The sequence below is a fragment of the Musa acuminata genome, chromosome BXJ2-4, assembly GCF_036884655.1.
Source record: "Musa acuminata AAA Group cultivar baxijiao chromosome BXJ2-4, Cavendish_Baxijiao_AAA, whole genome shotgun sequence".
NCBI classification, from domain to species: Eukaryota; Viridiplantae; Streptophyta; class Magnoliopsida; order Zingiberales; family Musaceae; genus Musa; species Musa acuminata.
The window spans coordinates 37,711,981-37,731,376 of NC_088341.1; the positions used below are offsets into that span (position 1 = coordinate 37,711,981).

At 39.8% G+C, this 19,396-nt stretch overlaps 3 protein-coding genes across 3 annotated transcripts in view; 2 read left to right on the top strand and 1 right to left on the bottom strand.

Annotated features, from left to right (window-relative positions):
* Positions 1 to 533, bottom strand: part of LOC103975036 (uncharacterized) — a 32,094-nt gene extending 31,561 nt beyond the window's left edge. Inside the window, exon 1 of the mRNA XM_065101830.1 lies at positions 468 to 533. Coding sequence (XP_064957902.1) covers positions 468 to 533 — 66 coding nt within the window. The remainder of the gene's footprint in view (positions 1 to 467) is intronic.
* Positions 534 to 1,548: 1,015 nt separating this feature from the next.
* Positions 1,549 to 3,542, top strand: LOC103999739 (putative F-box protein PP2-B12). Its single transcript, XM_009421612.3, has 3 exons — positions 1,549 to 2,024; positions 2,281 to 2,399; positions 2,744 to 3,542. Exons 1-3 carry the CDS (start codon positions 1,599 to 1,601, stop codon positions 3,249 to 3,251), a joined length of 1,053 nt encoding a protein of 350 aa, XP_009419887.2. The 5' UTR covers positions 1,549 to 1,598; the 3' UTR covers positions 3,252 to 3,542.
* A 1,295-nt stretch (positions 3,543 to 4,837) lies between these two features.
* On the top strand, positions 4,838 to 19,182 carry LOC135610693 (DNA-directed RNA polymerase II subunit RPB2). The gene is made up of 25 exons (XM_065105511.1): positions 4,838 to 5,238; positions 5,958 to 6,179; positions 6,256 to 6,546; positions 6,699 to 6,896; positions 10,035 to 10,099; positions 10,214 to 10,300; positions 10,375 to 10,495; positions 10,580 to 10,624; positions 10,717 to 10,854; positions 10,932 to 11,004; positions 11,155 to 11,231; positions 11,412 to 11,519; positions 11,651 to 11,767; positions 14,125 to 14,280; positions 14,370 to 14,471; positions 15,125 to 15,250; positions 15,332 to 15,409; positions 15,488 to 15,583; positions 15,670 to 15,785; positions 15,886 to 15,955; positions 16,037 to 16,090; positions 16,170 to 16,313; positions 16,432 to 16,731; positions 17,690 to 18,112; positions 18,583 to 19,182. Exons 1-25 carry the CDS (start codon positions 5,005 to 5,007, stop codon positions 18,694 to 18,696), a joined length of 3,555 nt encoding a protein of 1,184 aa, XP_064961583.1. The 5' UTR covers positions 4,838 to 5,004; the 3' UTR covers positions 18,697 to 19,182.
* The last annotated feature ends 214 nt before the right edge of the window (positions 19,183 to 19,396 follow it).

Consider the following 19,396-nt stretch of genomic DNA (forward strand, 5'->3'; position numbering starts at 1 on the left):
AAGATAATTATATCAAATACTTTATCTTATCTTTAATTTATTGTTAATCGAGATTCATCACTGCAGGAAAAATATAAAAAATGGAAAGAGTTAATGGGTCTTGGAATTGAAATTGAGTGATAAGTTAAAAGATTATTTATATCCATTTATAAATTTAAAAATAAAAATATTAAAATTAGAAGAAAAAAATTTTGCAATTGGTAATTTTTTCACTATTAACAACCGTTGCTATTTGTTATCCTCACAAACCCCCCTCCCCTCCCATCTCCTCCCACGCTCTCTTCCCGTCGTCATCTCCACCTCCCTCCCCCGTCCCTCCCTCCACGTCCTCCCCCACTCTCTCTGCGCTCCGCCTCCCCCTCCCCCTGCCCCTGCCCCTGCCCCTCCACCTCCTCCCCCTCTCTCTCCCGCCTCTGTCTTCCCTACTCTTCCCCCCTCTCCCCCTCTGCCAGTTTGTTTTGGCTTGCCAAGAGCCCAGTTGTGATTGCATCAGCCTCAGAGGGGAACCGGAAGAGGAAATAGCCGCCGGCCATGTCCAGAATTAAAGGGCATATGGAGGAAGACCATAGTTTGAACACTAGCTTTCAGAGCATCACGAGGAGGAGGAAGTTTTCCTAAGGAATCTGCCCCCCACCATAAGCCTAGGCTTCCTCTATTCAGGTTACAAGGAGTCATCAAACTCAATAAAATCTTGAGAAGCATTTTTTATACGATCGAAAACTCCAGAAGAGAGGAAGCAGAAGGATGAAGTAGAGGAAGGAGCTTTGCCAGGAGGGGCGCCAGGATCCGGTGGCCCCGGGGCAAGGGGAGACGAGGAAGCCCGGGCAGCATCACCAGCGCCATCCACCCACTTATCGTCAGACCGGCCCGCGCCTCCCGTGCCCTTGGTGCCGGAGCTCAAGGAGGAGTGCACGGTAGCGCCGGCGCGCTTGGCACCGGAGCCCGCCGAAGAGGGAGCAGCACCACCAGCGGCCTTCGCTCGCTTGTCGCCAGAGCCGCCCGGAGCGCCAACACAGCTTTACAATCCTTCACTCTTTTGCTCCTTTTACTGGGTTTTCCTTGATCAAGGGAGAAAAAGGGGCACAAATCTAATATGGAATTCTTATATTACGAAAAGTGAGGAAAAGAAGCGGTGATTACAAAGCACACAGTTCGGTAGCTTTGCGTTGGAGGCATTGTGGGGAACAGGCACAGTCTGTAAAAGAAAGCTGCGGCACCTGGTAGTGGGATCCGGCGTCGGACTTCACCGACGAGAGCGCAGCGCTGTTCGTAGCTAGGGGAGACAAGGGCCGAAAGTGCCATAAACTGTACGCTTTCGAACGTGGCAGTTGCTAATGGTGAGTCATCAGAACATGGTTGCTGGAACCACGGCGTACTCCTTTTTGGAAGCGCCAACCCAAATCCGGCCCGCTTTTGGACCTCTCTTCGGGTCAATCAAATGATCCCCGATCACAGTAATCGACGGTTGAGATCAGCTTGGGTTTCTTTTTTTAATCGTATTTGTTTATTCGCCACGTGGAATTTTCTTTTGCGGCGGGTTCGAATGCTTCGAGGCTAAGCTTGCTGTCTCCCGGACCACGCGGTGGGGCTCGTCCCTTATGCTTCTTCCCCTCTGGAAGGCGTGTATATATACCGAATCCCCGCGGGCTGATTCCATCCATCCAACCAAACCAAAAGCACGCTTCCTTTACTTTACCCTGCTCACAGAAGGGAGAGCGAGGAACAGGCGACGGATCGAGCGCGATATGGAGATGGGAGAGTCGGGAATCGAGAGTCTTCCGGACCTCTGCGTCGCTCACTCCATCTCCCTCACGTCGCCCCGGGACGCGTGCCGCTTATCCGCCGTCTCGGCCGCCTTCCGCGGCGCCGCCACTTCTGACACCGTCTGGGACCGTTTCCTGCCCACCGATTGGCAGTCGCTCGTCTCCCGCGCTGTCTATCCCGTCGAGTTCTCCTCCTCTTCCTCCAAGCGGGATATCTTCTTTCGCCTCTGCGATCCCATCCTCATCGACGACGGCAAGATGGTTAGTACAAATCCCCTCACTCTCGTTTTCTACAATTATGTTGCAGCAAAAACTAAGCTGTTGTTCGGATATATCTCTAATCAAATTCAGCAAAAAAAAAAAAGTTCTTTTATTTGGAAGAACAAGGGTATACTTTGATCATTCCGATTCCACAAAGGTGTTGTTATAATGTTGTCACCTATGATCCATCCCATCGAGCGTCTTTCACTCACATATTGATATGTCTCTTGAAATTGATTTATGTTCGTCTTTGCAGAGTTTCTCACTGGACAGATCGAGCGGGGCCAAGTGCTACATGCTCTCCGCCAGAGAGCTGTTCATTACGTGGGCAGATACTCCGCAGTATTGGACGTGGGATTGCCTACCTGAATCCAGGTATGTGGTAATCTCCCACACTTTCTTCCCTCTTCGCATCGTAACTCTGAAAACCAAGCCTTTTGTTAAGAAAATGGGTACATTTTATTAGCTCATACACGAACTTCTGATCCATAGTTCTGTAATCCCAGTCTTACTTGAGGACTTGTAGCCGGTACTCTCATTACATAGATCCATTTGACGTACTCATTTATCTATTATGCTGCATGCTTGATGTAGTCTAATTAGATCTATTTATAAGCAATACCTGCATGCTATCTGTGTTACAGCCTCATTGGCATGCTAGAATGCATAGCCCAGCTAATATATTACATGATTGTTGATGGTAACTTTCCCCGTGGAAGGTTTGCGGAGGTTGCTGAACTGATCGACGTATGCTGGTTGGAGATTCGTGGCAAGATCGAAAGTAGAATGCTTTCTCAGAGAACAACCTACGCTGCCTATCTCATCTTCCGAATCTCCGATGTATCACATGGTCTCGGCTATCCGCCCCAAGAAGCATCAGTGAAGGTCGGAGGGCATTCGTCGACGAAAACGGTGTGTTTGCAGCCAAGTGACATGCTCAGCCATATGCATGCACGGAGGGCCAGTGCTTTGTTTGGGTATTGCGTACGCTGCCGCCGGTTGATGATGACTGCGGAAGCTGAGGAAGCAGCAGAGGAAGCCGAAGAAGTGGATGGAGCCCCTCAGGCAAGGAACGATGATTGGATGGAGCTGGAGCTGGGTGAGTTCTACATCGACGAGGGAGATGATGGGGAAGTCAATATAAGCTTGTTGGAGATGAAGGGAGGCGATTGGAAGAAGGGTCTGATCATAGAGGGAATCGAGATAAGGCCTAAAAACAATAGGTGAAATCTTCGAGTGATCATAAATAATTTGTCTATTCGCTTTCACTTTTGGTGATCAAAGAATCTATGTAGAGATTGTGATTCGTCAAGTTTGCAACAGTTAGCATGCTGATGTAACTGCGTTTCTTGTATAGCTTTTGTTGCTTGGGCGGAGATTGAGATGGAACGCATCAATTTGTCTTGTTGTGAGTTGCGTTCGAAAGACAGAAGAAACTGTCCTTTTCAAGCAAACGAGATTACACTTTTTCCTGGCATCAGACTCATTACCCCACCAAAATAAGAGAAATTCTAGCAACACCATTTCATTTTTTAATCACCTTGTTGGCTACTCAAACCATCGAAGCGTATGGCAGATCATTCCGAGTCGCTCCTTCCTAGCCGATTTCTTTTCCTCATCCTTTTCTTTATTTGACAGCAGCTGGTTGATAATTTTTAATCTGTTTAAACAGATGCAATTACTGAGAAATTGACTTGAACTCTCTTGGCGCAGCTTCGGGTCTTTGTCGGGAACATAATAAGAAGACTGTCCTTCCAAGGGGCTTTGGCAAAACATGTCTAGATTCGATTTTGACACCAGGGACGATCATTGGTGGAGGTGCAGTCGAGCTGTCTCTTGTTGCGTGATGTGTGTGAAGGCGGGACAGAATGGAATGACAGTATGCACTGTCCACAGGAACGATGATGGTAGAGGGGGATTGACTTGTAGAAAACTAACTAGTGAATGATTTATCCACTGCAAATGTTCGAAATTGGGAGAAAATTATTCATCGCCGCATATGTTGAAATCGATATTGCCATTGTAAGCGGAGGTCATCTTTAGATTATTATGAAGTTCCGACATGTTTATCTTGCTATATGTTATTCCTTTTAAAGTATTAATTTATTATTTTATATTTTAATTGTCTGACATATCAAAGAAATTGAAGCTTCTAAAAAAATTAGTAGAGATTTATAAAAATTGAAACTATAAATGAATAACATTTTTTTGATAGATCATATTAAAAGCTCTTTTATAATAAATTTAGATAATAATCGAATTAAATTGGAGAATTATTCTGTGAGATGGTTATGTCAAATCGTCAGCCAATCTATGTATGTCAATCCATCGACTGCTATGGTATTAGCTCATGCTGACATCAAATGCTTTTGGTTGATATATCCTTGTTTATACTCGTTGAGTTCCATAATCACCTCTTCTGCCCACCACCTATCATATTTAACAACTTATCGACCATCAGTTTTTGTGCCTTCAAGTCAACGTATCAAAAGGACAAATAGGTTCGTTCGTGAACGTTGACATACACGTGTACCACTTGAACGTTATCGGACGTGGTCAACTTTAGCTCTGTAATCCGAGTTTCTTGAACGCAACCCGAGTTCACTCTGTTTAAGGTGGGTGTTAATGTGGGCCGGGCTAGACCGGGTTGTCTCAACCCAAATTAATTACTTCGGCATTGGTCGGTTCATCTGAACCCACTCTGTGAACCTGATTTTCCACAAACACCGGATATGACGGTGCGTCGGCTCAACCCGGGCTCGCCCAAAATCTATTTGTACCCCGAACGGGAAAGGCACAAGGGTTCCTCTCGGTGTCTTTCGCCCTTCCCTCGTCACACCGCCTCTCCCATCCTCCCAATCTCACCGGTGACGCTCTCTGTCTCAAGGGTTGCCGGAGCCCTCCGCCTCTGGCCGGGGACTCGACCTCTCAACCCCTGGTTCTTCGATCGGAGATCGGAGGAGAGGAAAGTTGGCTCGCGATGGCGGACGACTACGCCATGATGGAGAACGACGAGGACGATGAGATCACCCAGGAGGACGCCTGGGCGGTCATCAGCGCCTACTTCGAGGAGAAGGGCCTCGTGCGCCAGCAACTTGACTCCTTCGACGAGTTTATCCAGAACACTATGCAGGAAATCGTCGACGAGTCCGCTGATATCGAGATCCGTCCAGAGTCTCAGCACAACCCCGGCCGGCAGTCCGATTTCGTTGAGGTTGCCCTCTTCTTCTTTTCCCTGCTCCGATTGCTTCCTATATGTTGTAAAAGGCGCAGTTGAAGTGAGAAGAGGGTTTGATTCCTTGGTTGACTGAGATAGAGGACTAAGTCATGTGGTTGGATTGAATTTGCTTCAGCAAAAGGAATTATGAATGAAAGAACATAACTATACTGCAAATTAAACCTTTTTATACGGTAAATTACTCAATATTAAGTAGAGAAATTACATGACAGAAACCTTCAGGAGTTGGCCTAGGCAGAAATTTAACCTCTTTAATAAATGATTCTGAAATGTTCACTTTACCATTATAAGATAAGTGGCCCACAACTGTTGCTCCTCTTGCTAGTTTTAAAACTTATGGTGTTTAGAGACGAAGCATCGATTTCATTTTCTTTGTATCAACTTGAGCCTGATGGCATGCATAAACTGTGAATTGCTATGTTCGTTCACGTTGCTTTTTTGCCCTTTTCCCCTTTTTGGGGTTTTGTCATAAGGGTTCCGTTCTATTGTTCTTGGGGTGTGTAACAGGAGGTTCCTTGGTCTCATGTGACAGTTGTGGAATGCTAGGGTGTAAATTCACTCCTGTAAAAATAATAACAGTTTGGGCTGTTGCATTTTACTTTAAAATCATTGATCTAGGTTATTGTAAAGTGAATGTCCTGTGAATTGAAATAACTTGTTCCTTATGGATTTCCCCTTCCTATGTCAATCTGCAGACTATTTACAAGATAAGCTTTGGTCAAATATATTTGAGTAGGCCAATGATGACTGAATCAGATGGTGAAACTGCGACATTATTCCCCAAGGCTGCGAGGTTGAGGAACTTGACTTATTCGGCTCCACTGTATGTTGATGTCACTAAAAGGATCATAAAAAAGGGACATGATTGTGAAGAAGTTGCAGAGACTCAAGATTTTGCAAAAGTTTTTATTGGAAAGGTGAAGAATAATTTTGTCTCATTTTCTTTGATTGGATGTTATTCCATTCAGCACTTCATATCTCTTTATCTTGCAGGTTCCTATAATGCTCCGTTCCAGTTATTGCACTTTATATCAAAATTCGGAGAAGGATTTAACAGAGCTTGGGGAGTGTCCTTATGATCAGGGAGGATATTTCATCATCAACGGAAGTGAGAAGGTGTTAATTGCACAGGAAAAGATGAGCACAAATCATGTATATGTATTTAAAAAGAGGCAGCCCAACAAGTATGCCTATGTAGCTGAAGTTCGGTCTATGGCTGAGAATCAGAACAGACCAGCAAGCAGCATGTTTGTGCGTATGCTTTCTCGTACTAGTGCAAAAGGGGTAAGTTTTATTACACATGCACTAACTTCCTTTTGCTTTCGATTGCAATCTTTTATATTTCCTGGTGTTCATGTATATATACATATTTTGAATGTTTATGCTCTTTGTATACCATATTCCTCCTGATAATGCAATTTTTCTACCACTAACAGGGTTCATCAGGTCAATACATTCGAGCTACTCTTCCATATATCCGGGCTGATATTCCAATAATAATCATCTTCCGAGCATTGGGGTTTGTAGCTGACAAAGATATACTGGAACATATATGCTATGACTTTTCTGATACTCAAATGATGGAATTGTTGAGACCATCCCTGGAAGAAGCATTCGTTATACAGAATCAGCAGGTAGTTTGTCAATTCATTTTTTCTTTTATTGTGGTGCATATTCAAGTTATTTCAGTTTTTCTCCTATCTAATTTATTTTTTCCTGCATCTGTTTGTTGTTCCTCTTTCTTTTATGTATATTCTAAAGCTGAAGTTGATGTCTACAGATATGGATTGGTTCATCTCTATGAAAATTCTATATTTAGTCATGCATGATGCATTGATTTCTCATATTGACATCACAATCTTGTCTCTGATGGGCATTGTACTTGAAAGGTCTTTTGGTTGCTGTTTCTTCAGCTTATGAATCTTAAGTAGGTCTTCCTCCGCTAAGAAACTTTTAGAACTGACACCCCAATTCTTCCTTCTGTGGGAGGTGGGCTGCCTATATTTCACTTCATCATTGTAGTTAGAAAACATACTAGCTGTACTTCCTCAAAGGATGGTGGATTGATCATAGGCAAAGGTTTAAAAGTATCCTGAAAGGATGGTGATTGAGCTTGCCCATAAGCTGCTAACAGCTGCAGGGAGTAGTTATATAAATGCTTTGAGGTGGCAATTTTCCACCCAATAATTCTTTAGCAACTATTATTAATGTTGAGTATGACACTAAGGTAGCAAGCAAATAAATCATATATAATTATCATCTATGACCTATCTAACCATTTACCATATGACTATTACAAATTTTTTTTAGACCTAAACTTGCAACACCTCGTTTTAGTCGCACATCGGGTGTGATGAGTATTTTAATTGACTTATAAAGGTCTAATGAGCTTAAACATTTTGGGCCAGTTATCTCATCAGATCGGATCATACCAATAGCTATTATGGTATTAGAGCCAACTAGTGATTTCAATACGCGCTCAAGCGCTCGGGCAAGGCTAGGCGAGGCGAGGTCCAAGCGCCTCGTTTCATTTCCAGGCGGCGCACTTCAAAGAGGTGTTGCCTAGGCGCTCGCCCGAGCCCAAGCGTCGGCTTCGGGCTAGCGCTCAGGTTAAACTAGGCGATCGAACCAGCGTTCTAGGTTTGGTTCGGTCTCCGATGCTTTAGTTGGTTAATCGAACCACCTAAAGCATCGATATCAGCCTTCCTCTCGCGACTTCCAAACCCTAACCCTGCTCGTCGTCGCTCATTGCTGTCGCTGTCACTATCGCCGCTCCCGCTCCCACAGCTCGCTGCTACCGTTGTCACTGCCATTGTCGTTACTCACCGCTGTCGCTCCCGCTGCCATCGCCTCTGCTCGTTGCTACCGCTGTCGCTACCACTGTCGTTGCTCGTTGTTACCGCTACCGCTACCACTGTCACCACTCTCGCTGTTGCTACCACTGTCGTCACTCACCACTCCCGTTGCTCGCTGCTACCGTTGTCGTTGTTGCTTCTCTCAGTCAGCAGCCTCGATTTTCCTCTTACTCACACTCTTCTCACTTTGATGGTATACCGTTAACAGTATATTAACAGTATACTGCTAACTGTATACTAGTAATAGTATTTTAATTTATTAGATTAATAATATATTATTTTAATTTTAATACCATTAATTTTTATTTATTTGAAATTATTGTTATTGTTTTGAATTTTGAGACTTTTTGTTAATGTGATATTGTGATTTTACAATATTTTCTTAATTTAATATCATATTTTATTTAAATAATTATATTTATTAATTATATTATATATTTTTATATTTTAACGTCTCGCTTCGCTCGGGCGAGTGCTTAGCGCCTCAGGTGTTTTTGGACCTTGGCGCCTTTTGGCGCCTAGCGCTTTTTAAATCACTGGAGCCAAGTTCCCGAGGACTATTGGACGGGGCTAGCATGTATATCATGCTCCAAAAGGAGCCACCAATAGATTAGGCCTCAGATGTGCTATGTTAATGTTTGATCTGAGCTATGCTGAACCTAGATTAGTATGTCAAGACTTTATGTACAAGAGACTATGATCCCCATGATTTAATCCCATATCAAAAGTGGGCAAGGATTTTGATTGACCTATACATACTACTATAATTTTAATCTTATGAATTTTATGCCAGTGATTTAGGGTTAACAAAATTAATAGGTTGGTTTTCTCATCACATCGAGCCATGGCGAAACTTCTCTCAATTTTACCCAAAAATTCAGAAGGCTCTTATCTCTTCAAGCTAAATTGAGATGTATGAATACATGATCAAAGCTACCTTCTTGAAAGGATATCCTCTCTGTGGTTTTTGTATTATTCTGCATTTTAGGATTTCAATGTAGTGAGAATGATACCTTGAATTTGAGATAAGCGGCATCACAACTTCTGTTGGCTTGTTCAGGTGGGGTCTGTTTGAGTAGTGAGGCTTGATGTATCTTAATATTCATGTTTATACAGTTGAGGAATGATGGTGTGGTCGAGGTGCAAGATGATCTTTTCTTGAGAACCTAAGCAACTTGACCATGGTGTTTGACAAATCTTTAAGATCATATAGTTTAAGGAAGGTCAAATTTGGTAACTGTGTTTAGCAAACACGAAGCTGTTGTCAGTGCAAAAGATGCATTCTTCAAGAGGCAAAGGAAAAAAATGAATGGTTTCTTTTGAAGGGCATGGAAAATTTTCTATTTGTCTCCAATATAATTGGTCTAGTGCTAGCATTTAGCAATTGAGTGGTGGCAGGGAAGCACTTGAATTCTTTTTAATGTATAAGAATGCCTTCCCTTCTTGGTTATCATCCTTAGTAGAACATTCTGTAACATTATTGTTACTTCTCTTTGGTTGTAAAAAATTAGGAGTTCCTTATGAGTTCACATTTTGTATATTGGTCATCCTACAATTGATTAGAACAGATCTCATCCATTGTCTATGGTTAAACTGTAGTCTGCAAACTCATTGTTTAAATTTGAACTTAACAAGGAAACCCTTAGTCTAAGGTTAAATTTAATCAACAAACTCATTGTCTAAGGTTAAACTTAATCAGCAAGCCACTATTTTTGTTATATTCTTGAACATGTATGCTGCAACACTCGGTATTTTGTAACATAGATGTTACTTATCCTAAAGTCCCTTATGGGTTTATATCTTGTAGGGTGGTCGCTTGATTGCAGATGATAGCTGAACTCATCCATCATCTAAGATTAGGTTGCATTCTTTGAAGCACAACTGTTCGCTAATTAAAGTTTTAACATTATTGTCCAGGTGGCATTGGACTATATAGGCAAAAGAGGAGCAACTGTTGGTGTCACTAGGGAGAAGAGAATCAAGTACTGAATATTTTTTACTCTTTCATTAATACTTATGAGTTGCATGCTGATGTTAGGTAGCAAATGATCTGTATTCTTCGGTACTTGATATATGTGCTGCTGATTTGTGTGTAGGTACGCGAAAGAAATTCTTCAAAAAGAAATGTTGCCTCATGTTGGTGTTGGTGAATACTGCGAAACCAAAAAAGCTTATTATTTTGGGTGGGGTGTCTTACCTTTGTTTTATAGTAACCGTGATGGAATATGGAATATTGACATTTGTTTTTCCTCTATAGATATATCATTCATCGTCTGTTGCTGTGTGCTATTGGACGAAGACCTGAAGATGATAGGGATCACTATGGCAACAAAAGGCTGGATCTTGCTGGTCCTCTACTTGGTGGCTTGTTCCGAATGGTTTGCCTTAATATATTGTGTATTAGTAAATTTCTTTACCTTGTTTGGACAGTTCACTTTTATTATAGGTTTTTCCACATGCAGCTGTTCAGAAAATTGACAAGGGATGTGAGATCCTATGTTCAAAAGGTTTTTGATCCTTCTGTCAATCAACTTTATTTTCTTTTAGACATTCACCACTTTTTTGGTGTCTAAACTTGGTTATTTTTGTGATATGATAGTGCGTTGACAATGGAAAGGATGTAAACCTTCAATTTGCAATCAAAGCTAAGACTATCACTAGTGGTCTGAAGTACTCTCTCGCAACTGGTAATTGGGGACAAGCAAATCAAGCTGGTACTAGGGCAGGGGTTTCACAGGTCCAACCTTCTATCTGTTTCTATCATACATTTTGTTGCCTGTGTAACTAATATTTGGTAGATGATTCAACTGGCAGGTGTTGAATCGACTGACATATGCATCTACACTCTCCCACTTGCGAAGACTAAACTCTCCCATAGGTCGTGAAGGTAAATCAATTTAGCCATTTCTTTGAATTCAATTTTCCCTGATGTTGTTTAAGTAGTCAGATAATTCCTTTAATGATATTCACTTTTTGCTAGTTTGTAATTAGAATAATTTAATGATAATTTTATTTATATATATTTTTTATTTATCAGGAAAATTAGCAAAGCCTCGTCAGTTGCATAATTCTCACTGGGGCATGATGTGTCCTGCTGAAACACCTGAAGGACAGGTAATTTTTGAGAAACTTGCATCATTGTTAATTGGAAAGTATGGGTCAAACGCTTACTCTTATGGGAACTAGAAACTTGGTTAATGTAGACTAGCTCTTTTGGAGCTTGTGATTAACTTTGTTTTGTTTATTTTTAACACAATATTCATTGTTGATGTATATGCTCTGTGGTTGTGACAGGCTTGTGGCTTGGTTAAGAATTTAGCGCTCATGGTGTACATTACAGTAGGATCCGCTGCACATCCAATTTTGGAGTTTTTAGAAGAATGGAGTACTGAAAACTTTGAGGTAAGTATTATTTATTAGCAATCTTTTATTTTTTTCTCATTCTGAGAGTTGAGATGACAAAAATGGCATGGATAAGTACTGGAAAGATCTATTTTGCTGATTAAGTTATTGCATGGTTTCAACTATTGCAGGAAATATCTCCTGCTGTTATTCCACAGTCGACTAAAATTTTTGTCAATGGCTGCTGGGTTGGGATTCATCGAAACCCAGACCTCTTGGTCAAGACCTTAAGACAATTGAGGAGACAGGTCTGAAACCTTTATCTGGATACTAGTATAAATGTTTATTCTCTATGCAGTTTTGCCTGGTCTGTAATTATCTTTTTTTCAATTATTTTTTATGATTGCAAGGTTATTTACACTTCCTTAAAACTATTTAGACATAAGCCTGTCACAAAGGAGTTGTCATATTTTTCTACTTAAACTTTTGCTAGTAAATCAAACAACTAGGCTGACATAAATCAAGTTCATAGGAGATTTCAAAGCAGGAACAGCTTTTCAAACCTAAATTATTGTCTTTAATACTGTTGGGCTTTCTATATAATATTTGTCCATGGAAAACTCATTCACAATTTATCAAACGTTGAAGACCAACCTAATTTCAACAACCTAAGAACAAGCAGCTTCTGTGAGAATAGATATTTTGAACTTTGTTCCACCTTCCTATGGTTAAATGTGATGCAGGATTTAAATGTGAATAACTTCTATTAGTTTAGGAGGTATTTTGCAAAGGTAATAAATTGCCATATGCAAAGTCTAAATTCCATTCAAGTGATGACACTGGTTGGTAGTCACATTGGTATTGTTCTGGTACCCAACTTATGGGCACTATGAGTTAATACTTTCCAGACCAAGAGAAACAGACAGAGAAGAACGGGAGGAGGAGCAAGGAGGCAGATCAGGACTGGGCGAGGGGGGAGGAAAAGGTAAAGGAGAACAAAAGGTGGAGGAGGAAGCGGCAACCTGATGAAATAGTGGGATATGGTTAGTCAAGGCAGTGGAGCGTTAATGGCAAGATGAAGGGGAGGAGGGAGGGGCAGGTGAGGAGGGAGAGAGATAAAGAGAAAGAAAGGGAAACAGAGATATTGGAGCATGTGAGGAAGTTAAAATAAAGGAAAAGATAGCTATCAAAAAAATAAAAAATGCTAGGGGTATCAGGTGATAGGATTACTAACCATTAACGCTTATTCAGGACCAGACTGGATGAAGTGATGCATCTAATCTGTTGGTCAAATGTTCAATACTAGCTCATGGCCATATTACAACATATCCAATATTACTAGTTTGATTTTTTTTTTATTGCCAAATAGAATTTTGCCAGGTCCACGTCCCATTTTCTGTTAAACTGATGATTGTTGGTTAATACAGACCGGTCCGATTAGTTTTGTAATCTATGGCCCCCACATGGCAACATTTCCAATATTTCTAGTTTGGTTTCCTAAATTGCCAAAAAGATGAAAAAAGGAAGCCAAATGAAAAAAAAAGAAAGAAGGGCTTGATTGAAGATTTTAAGAGTTGATTCAAGGATCTTTCATATGCGAAAGTTTATTAATATTGAAGATTGTACAAAAAAGAAGTCTACTGATTAAATATTTTATTCAGGATTATTGTTTGTCAAAATATGAAAATATATCTTCTTTAGAGAAGGAAAGATTTAGGGATTGGTATGTCTTATTTGTGAGTATTATTCTTTCTCATTTTTGTAATTTTTCATTGTACTCGGGCCTGGGGAATTAATATAATTAAAAGATCATAAAAGGACGGAACAAAAGCAAATTTTTTTGCAATATGCACCAGTAGTGTGACAGTACAGTATAAGTTCTAGGCTTTTTGCTGATTGGTTCCACTATTGCAAAGCTGCCCCAAATCGAGAAGAACATTCTTTTCCAGTCTCTTCAACCAATCAATACAACCCCCATGAGATAACTTGGGTAACTGCTGTGGTTTTGACCGAATATTTAATCAATCGAGGAACATAGTGTGATTTCATCATTTGTGTATCTATGTGTGAGACATGTGGAGGTATGAGACATTTGTCTCTAGGAGTTACACTTTGAGCTAGAGTGATTATGATAGTTATCCTTTTTTAATTATCGTTTCCAATTATTATCTTTGCCTTTCTCTCTCTTTTTCTTTCCCGCTTCTCAAATTAAAGAATATATGTTTTTTCTGCTCAATATGAACTTCTCCTATAATGAATGGCATTGCAACAGAATATAATTTTTAGTCCTTATCAAGTTTGTATTCTTTGAGGCATAGATCTGGTATTCTATAAAATAACTTTCTTTAAAGGACAATATTCTATGACAATATTATATTTCATGCTGTTGCTTTGTTTATGTTTGCTGTCTTTGCATGATTGGGCAGGCTATGGTACACAGTCTCTTGGGTTGTAACATCTTTAATATTGTTGCTATATGTCTTATGATTCTTAGTAGGCTCCATGAGCATCCAGTATGCGATTATAATTATTTATTCTCTTGACCAATCAAATCTCTACATAGTGATTACTTTCTATTTCATTTTTGTTCTACTTAGCCATGTCATCATCTTTTGTCTGTATGTTTATAGAAAGTGCTCCATTTACCATGATTTTTCTCTCACAGATTGATGTCAACACTGAAGTGGGAGTTATACGAGATATTCGTCTCAAGGAATTACGGCTTTACACAGACTATGGTCGCTGTAGTCGTCCACTATTTATTGTTGAAAAGCAAAGGCTGCTGATAAAGAAAAAGGATATTCGAGCATTACAACAAAGGGTATCGTTCTTACAGTAAAAGATCAATTAGATCTTTTCTGAAGGTTATAGTTTCATTTATTAACTTTTGTGTGCTTTTCTCCCAAATAGGAAACTCCGGAAGAGGGTTGGCATGACCTTGTTTCTAAGGGATTCATAGAGTATATAGATACCGAGGAAGAAGAAACTACAATGATTTCAATGACAATTAATGTAAGCTTCCATATTTTTGTTCAAATATCCTCTTTGGACACATTTTTTAGTTATTAATAAGGGAAGATCTTTTCATGTGAAAACAAATGACATTGCATTTGGTTAATACGTCGAAAAAAAGATGGCCACTAGTGCCTGTCCCATTAATTAAATTTTACATAGAAGATGTGTAGCATAGTTTCCCAAAAGCTGCACCCAGTTTCATGATTCAACAATCAGAATCTTTTTTGGTAACACAATACCCTAGATGAGCAGTCTTGATATTTTTTTTACAAATGAATCATACTTCATTGTTACTCAACATTCTGTTACCTTTGAGTAAAGAGTTACATGATTATTCTCTAAGGAATACAACATTCAATTCGTGTTTTTAATTTTGAGACCAAAGGATAAAGATGCAGTGTTTTGAGGCTAAGTAAGACGTAGAAGATATAGAATCTTCTTACTACAAAGAATTTTCTGAAAATTTGGACACTAAGGTATTATATAATGATTTCATGTTATATCAACTAAAAAGGTGATATTTGTTTCCTGGCATGCTAGAGTGCCACATTAAAATGGAACATACATAGGTCTCCATGGTAGAAACTTACTCTTGGTTGCATAAGTGGAAGTTATATTCATTATTAATTGGTTATGGCTGCACACTTCAGGATCTTGTGAATGCAAGGCAGAACCCAGAGGAAGCGTATTCTGAAACTTACACTCATTGTGAGATCCACCCATCATTAATATTGGGTGTTTGTGCATCTATTATTCCATTTCCTGACCACAACCAGGTATCTGTTAAACGCTACTAAGCATCATTTGCTCCTTGTACTTGTTACTATAGCTCTTCTAATTTGGTTATTTGTTATCAGTCACCTCGTAATACATATCAATCAGCTATGGGTAAACAAGCAATGGGAATTTATGTGACAAACTATCAGTTACGGATGGTATGTATAATCCAACTTCTTTACAGTTTGTTGTATCAAGTACACGGGGATGCTAATTTGTAAGGCTTTTTCGTGCAGGATACGTTAGCTTATGTTCTATACTATCCGCAGAAGCCCCTTGTTACTACTCGTGCAATGGAGCATTTGCACTTTAGACAACTTCCAGCAGGCATTGTAAGAGTACTACATTTTTTTTATTATGCTGCAACAGAAGTCATTAAGATATCTTTGTTTATCTCATAATTGTATTTTCTGTGTAGAATGCTATTGTTGCAATTGCTTGCTATTCTGGGTATAACCAAGAAGACTCTGTTATTATGAACCAATCTTCAATAGATCGTGGATTCTTTCGATCATTGTTTTTCCGTTCTTACAGGTCTAAGATCTGAACCATTCATCTTTTGATTGATGATTGGTCTTCAACATTATATTCTACAGAAAGTATATTTAATATCAGTGACAACCTATTTTGCCAGGGATGAGGAAAAGAAAATGGGAACTCTTGTTAAAGAGGATTTTGGGCGTCCAAACAGGGAAAACACCATGGTCAGTTTTTAAGATTGGCCATGCATTAGTGACTAATTTTTCTAGTTTAGGAATGTGGATTTATATTTTCCTTAATTTCAGGGCATGCGTCATGGGTCATACGAAAAACTGGACGATGATGGTCTTGCACCTCCTGTGAGTATCAGTAATTTTCTCATGCACCCAGGCCTGTTAATGCCTTTTTCTTATATCTAGTTAAACCCCATTGTACCAGGGTACAAGAGTCTCTGGTGAAGATGTTATAATCGGAAAGACGAGTCCAATTCCTCAAGATGATGCCCAAGGACAAGCTTCAAGATACACACGCCGTGATCATAGTACTAGTTTGCGTCATAGTGAAAGCGGGATGGTGGATCAGGTATTATATTCACCACCTCTGCTGTTATTTGGCTGTCGCAATGGAATATCTTGGAAGTTGAAAGCTCTTGGTATTGGATGCAATTCAGTTTTGTTTATCGAGCATGCATCATCTGCAGGTTTTATTAACTACAAATGCTGATGGTTTGAGGTTTGTGAAAGTGAGGATGCGATCTGTTCGGATACCTCAAATCGGTGATAAGTTTAGTAGTAGACATGGTCAGAAGGGAACAGTTGGTATGACATACACACAGGAGGATATGCCGTGGACAGTGGAAGGCATTACACCTGATATTATTGTAAATCCACATGCCATACCTTCTCGAATGACCATCGGTCAGCTAATTGAGTGCATCATGGGAAAGGTTGCTGCTCACATGGGAAAGGAGGGTGATGCTACCCCTTTTACTGATGTCACTGTAAGTATGCTGCTTTGACTTGTAGGTCACTTTGGTGCTATACTATTCCATTTTTGTCTCTTACACCAGTGGTAGAAAAGGGGGAAACAGGTAGAACTATTGTTCGTTGTTGATCTTGGAATTTGGAAAATCTTGCTGTTTCTGGATTTTTTGGTAATGTCTTTTGCTTTTAGAAGTTTCTAGAGATAATTTGTTCTGGTCATCTCTAGAATAATTCCTGCATATCCTTTTCTAGTGCAACACACAATACCTATATATAAGTCCAAGATGGTTGCACACGGTCACTGTGATCTGTCTTGAAGTGCTGAAAACCCTCTTTAAAGTATTTACAATTGCTTAACCTCTGGCTGCTAAATATAAGATCCTAATCTAGATATCCATGTGATTCTATGATATACTGGGATATGAAGGTGATGCACTTAAAATATTTGCTAAAATAAAACTTAGTACTCTTTTGAGTAAAAAATTCTTGAAAAAATACTATTTTTTTTCCTTCATAGAGATTTGTGCACATGAGAAAATAACCTCCCTTTAAGTGGAGATCTGATATATCTGCATGCTGCAGAATTTTTATGTGTATTATGTGTAACCTCTTCTTTCTGGTTGGAATGCTTGTGACTTATATTCTGCTATCATGAGATCCTGTCAGTATCTAATGGGTCAACGTAGGTTGTTTCTTCTTTATGCGTCTTGTGTAAAAAAAATTATCCTTTGTGTTCAGTGCTGACTTATCCTCTTTCAGCATGTTCAAAGTCTTTTTTGTCATGTATTGTAACCATGTATATATTCCCTTTCTGAAAATAAAAACTTTAATGAATTCAGTATCCTACCAGTGGATGCATATACAAAACATGGGGGCACAGAAAGTATGATAAAACCTTCTAGAATTACATATCTGAATAATTATACGTATGGTACTGGATGAAATTTTTTTTTCCTTCCTCCATTACCTTTTCAGGTTGACAACATCAGCAAGGCTCTTCATAAGTGTGGCTATCAGATGCGTGGTTTTGAAACAATGTACAATGGTCATACTGGACGGAAGTTAACTGCTATGATATTTCTTGGTCCTACTTATTATCAGAGATTGAAGCACATGGTCGATGATAAGATCCATTCTCGAGGGCGTGGTCCTGTGCAGATACTTACCAGACAGCCTGCAGAAGGACGCTCTCGAGATGGTGGTCTTCGGTTTGGTGAGATGGAGCGAGACTGCATGATTGCACATGGTGCTGCACACTTCTTGAAGGAACGGCTGTTTGACCAAAGTGATGCTTACAGGGTTCATGTGTGTGAGAAATGTGGACTAATAGCTATTGCCAATCTTAAGAAGAATTCTTTCGAGTGCAGAGGTTGCAAGAACAAAACTGACATTGTTCAAGTAAGATATTTTCCCCTCTTTTTCTCTAAGCACAGTGGATCATAGTAGTTCAAGGCCTTAACAGTATATGTAGGTGTTTGCTTGTTCAAAATGCTGTTACTAGTTATGCTTTTGTATGTCTTGAGAGCTGAGCCAACTTAGGTATTAGGTTTTATTGATAATTTTTTGAATATTGATATTGTCAAAAACTAGCCATTTATAGACATAACTAATAGTAAAAAAACTGGACCTTTCATTTTCATGTCCCCGACCACTCCAAAACCCACAACACAGTGCGATGTTTCTTTGTCCATCTCATTTCTTTTAATATGCTTCAATTCATCTAATTTTTAGCTTTTTTATTTTTTATGAAAGTTCTCTGGCATGTATAATTGTTGATAACCATCCTCCCTTGTAGTAAATACAAGCTTGCTATCGAAATTTGTTTATCCAAAGTTTTAAAATTGCCTGAATCTCTTGTGATCATACAGGTGCACATACCTTATGCATGTAAGCTGCTATTCCAAGAACTTATGGCAATGGCCATTGCTCCTAGAATGTTGACCAAGGAACCGAATCCAACCAAAGATCAAAAGAAGAAATGATGATCAACTGTGCTCTCATCCATGCAAGTTTTCAGCTTTTAGAGAATACCCTGCTCCTGGATCAAGGAACTGCAAAACATTTGCATGTTTTGTAATCTTGGGCCCCGTATTATGTGTGAGACACCCAAATCGCAGTTTAGTCCAACTATTGAGGCTATGAGCACAAGTACTTAGTTGGATCAGTCTTTTGTCATAGACCTCTGAGGAGAACGGAGCAGTAATTTCCTCTGTTGGAGTACTAGTTGAAGGCTATAGTTAGAAAAAGAAAGCTTGATGCAGAAACAATGGTGCTTGTTCCATTCTAGTTATATGTTTTTACAAATCTATCAGACATTAATAGTTGTGCTACACTGCTAACCATGTGAATGTCTTGTCCACGTTGACTGTGGTTCTATCTGGAACATCACAAGGGACACCTGAATTGTGTAATAGTACTCAAAAAGTTGGCATAAATATCACGATGATCGTATGTCACTGTTGCTAAAATATTTTCATCGTTTTGTTCAGTTGCATTAACAATTTGAGATTTGATTACATAAAATATTTATTCTTGTTGCGTAAGGGTATGGATACTGAGTGAATGCGGGACCCACTGGGGCCCAACTGTTGCATCCAGAGGTAAACCAGGTACGTTGGTGGGTAAGCATTGTGAGTGGAGAAAGGGTTGGGCTGCTATCTCGAAGAGGCGAGGCGGTTTTCC